General features: G+C 34.8%; 1 protein-coding gene across 2 annotated transcripts; it reads right to left on the bottom strand.

The window, feature by feature from the left end:
* On the bottom strand, positions 810-2,795 carry LOC104717899 (probable sodium/metabolite cotransporter BASS5, chloroplastic). Of its 2 annotated transcripts, none has more exons than XM_010435553.2 (7): positions 2,567-2,795; positions 2,403-2,450; positions 2,248-2,303; positions 2,045-2,172; positions 1,501-1,947; positions 1,079-1,415; positions 810-993 (listed from the first exon to the last, which is right to left on the bottom strand). In XM_010435553.2, exons 1-7 carry the CDS (start codon positions 2,688-2,690, stop codon positions 931-933), a joined length of 1,203 nt encoding a protein of 400 aa, XP_010433855.1. In that variant the 5' UTR covers positions 2,691-2,795; the 3' UTR covers positions 810-930. The 2 variants fall into 2 exon arrangements, with proteins under 2 accessions (XP_010433855.1, XP_010433847.1); XM_010435545.2 differs by having other exon boundaries at positions 2,540-2,795.

A 3,125-nucleotide genomic window follows, 5' to 3' on the forward strand; every position in this document is an offset into this window, starting at 1 on the left:
GTTAGTACATTGAGAACTCTAATGGTGATGGTGATAAAGAGGTGGTGGTGATGATGGTAGGGGGTAAAAGTGATGGTGGCAAGGTGGTAAGAATGGTTGTTATGGGAAGGTTAAAATGGTATATAATATAGATAATATAGAGTATATTACCTTTCATTGGTTAGAGTAGTTAGTGAATGAATTATAATTTTTTTTGTAGGTTATTTATGCCAATTTCCCTACTAAGAATTGAACACGTGGCACAGTTAGAAGTTAATAAATAAAAGTCTAAAAATAGGTAGAAGTTTAAGTTGTAAGCATGAATTTGACCTTTCATTTTCATTGATAAACCAAACGAATAGAATCTGACAGAATCTTTTAATGAGTAAAGCCAAAGAATTTTATCTTTTCATGATTAAGCAAAGGACCATTAGATAACCTAAAGACCTCAAAGAAAGGACTTGAATATTACAAAGTATTAATGCAGAAGGAAGATGCTCAGAAAAGTCAGAATATAGAATAATGCTAGACTCATCCGGAGATTATCTAGAAGATACTATATGCTCTTGTACTCAATAAAGGTAATGGATCAAGAATATTTAATCAAAGTTAACCACATATTTAACATCCATTTCCACATGAATACAATTGTATTATTGAGATATTGGTTGGTTCCACGAAAGTCTCACCCTTAAATTTATATCACAAGTCTTACTTACATATGAGAAGTAAATTAAAAACTTGTATTGTTCTCTGGTTTCTTTTTTTTTTTTTTAACTCTGTTTTGGTTTTACTATAACCTGTTTTTGTATCATAATCAATCAAGAACAAAATTGAAACCATTAGAAACTCTTTATGGGTAAAGTCTTGGTTCTTTTTATAAGAAACCATATCTAACTCATTACAGAAAAACTAGATCGTTACAAAAAAAAACAATTAGGATTCATGTGACTACTCCTTTCTGTTTTTCCATATGGTAACGAGCGAGACACCCATTAGAGACATAACTACCGTCTGCAAAAGAAAATCAACACAAAAACATTGTTAAAGAACTAAAAACCAAATAGATGCAACAAAATGGGGTCGGTTTTGAACTCACCGAAATTGCTGGAGGAACTCCAACGAGAGGATCTTGGAAGAACTTTGTCGCGAGGGCCAGAGCGAGAAGACTACTTTGCATTCCTGTTTCGTAAGATATCGTTCTTTGTAGAGCTTTTACATCAGGTGCCTTGCTGAAGAAGAAACCAGTGAAAAAGTAACCAGCAACAAAAGCCAAGAGATGAAACGTGACGACGAGGAACAAGATGGTTGCACCAAACGGAGACAAGATTGAATCTATGTTCAAAGCGAGGGGTGCTCCTATACAACAACCCATATCAATAACTGTTAACGCCGGGAGAAATGGTTTGATTGCATTAGACAACCTTGGAAATAACCTGCAGTCACATAATTTATAAGTTAGTAATATAATTTATAAACCGAAAATTTTGGTTTTCTAATTGATTGAGATTGATGTCTCACCGGTTTAGAAGTAGTCCTGCGGCAATAGGTGTAACCACAACCTGAAGAATGCTAGAGATCATCCCAATCACATCAACGGGGAGCTTTTTACCAATGAGTAAGAGTGAAAGCATAGGTGTAACAAGGACGGCAGTAGCAGTTGAGACAGATGTCATGACGATGCTAAGCGGTGCAAGTGAAGGATCAGTCAAGAAAGTTGTGTAATTCGATAGCTGAGCTCCACTAACACATGAGACCAACATGATTCCAGCACCTATAGAAGTAGGTAGATTGAAAAGAGAGACAGCAATTAAGCCGAAAATGTAACCTAAGAGTGGTTTTATCAAGTACTGTCCGATGTAACCGGCGAAAATAGCATCTGGTCTTTTAAGAGCTTCGAGAAAGTCTCTTTCGTTCGAGTTGATTCCAACAGCAAACATCATAAACCCTAAGCCAGGCACAAAGTACCTAAAGAAGGAGAAATAGCCATTAAAGATTGCGATGCTTAATTATAGTATTAATCAAGATTTTGTTCGAATTAGTAATTAATTAGGTTGATCCAAACCTTGGCTTGAACCATGTGAAAGAAGGTGGATAGAGAAGAGCTAAGATTGTACTTGAGAGAATTGCATGAGGAATAAAAGAGTTGGCTTGTTTTAATGTTTCCATTATAGAAACTTTCTTATGGTACATCTGAAACAAAACATAACTGTTACTTGCCAAGAAAGCGAAAAAAATAAGTTGCAATTTCGTTGATTTGTGTTTTACCTCGTTTGTGTCAGACTCCGAGACATATCTCCTCCAATGATAACTTGACTTGCCATCTTTGGATTGTAGAACACACATAATCAAAAACATTAAAAACCTGAATTGCTTCAACTCTTCAACCCTAAAAAAACAGAGTTAAAAAGCTGACAACTTACTTTGTGAAATCGGGTTACTTCTTAGTGGAAACTCAACCGAACATGATCCTGCAAGAGAAATTAATCATTAAAAACAAGAATTGAAGATTAAAGAAATGAATATATTTCATAAAAACAGAGAAGAACAAAAGTGAAACCTAGAGAAGAGGATGATAAGCTGTTACGTGGGAAATTAGCAAAATGTCCTCGAGTGTTATTTAAAACCACTGGGTAGGAATAGTTTCGAGGTTGAAGAAGACGATGATGAGACTTTAAGAACAGAGTCTCAATCGGAGAGATCACACCCATTCTATTTTTAGTTTTGTTTCAAAAATAACCAAGAACGAGGATCTTGCTTTGAGACTTGTGAGAAAGATATAGACGTGGAAACAAAACGCAGCGTTTTTTGTTTACTTTATATCTTTTGTTTAGCATTATAAGCACGACCACGACGTACTATATATTACCAACCTAACCAAAGAAACGTTTTCATTAGGCGTGTAAATTATTCATACATTTCCACGATACGCACGTGCGAACGCCACACCAACCTAACGTCTGAAAAACTCAATAGGGGCCCTCGTTTATAAGAAAAAATAAAATAAAAATTCTCAAAAGTTTGGTTTCGATTTGACAATTTCGTATTTTGAGCAAGAAACAATTTCATAGGATTAATAGAGAAATGTAAAAATTAATTAGCACTGAAACAGAAAATCCTATCAAACAGATTTTTTTTTTGGTATA

This window comes from Camelina sativa, chromosome 2 (genome assembly GCF_000633955.1).
Source record: "Camelina sativa cultivar DH55 chromosome 2, Cs, whole genome shotgun sequence".
Classification (NCBI taxonomy): domain Eukaryota; kingdom Viridiplantae; phylum Streptophyta; class Magnoliopsida; order Brassicales; family Brassicaceae; genus Camelina; species Camelina sativa.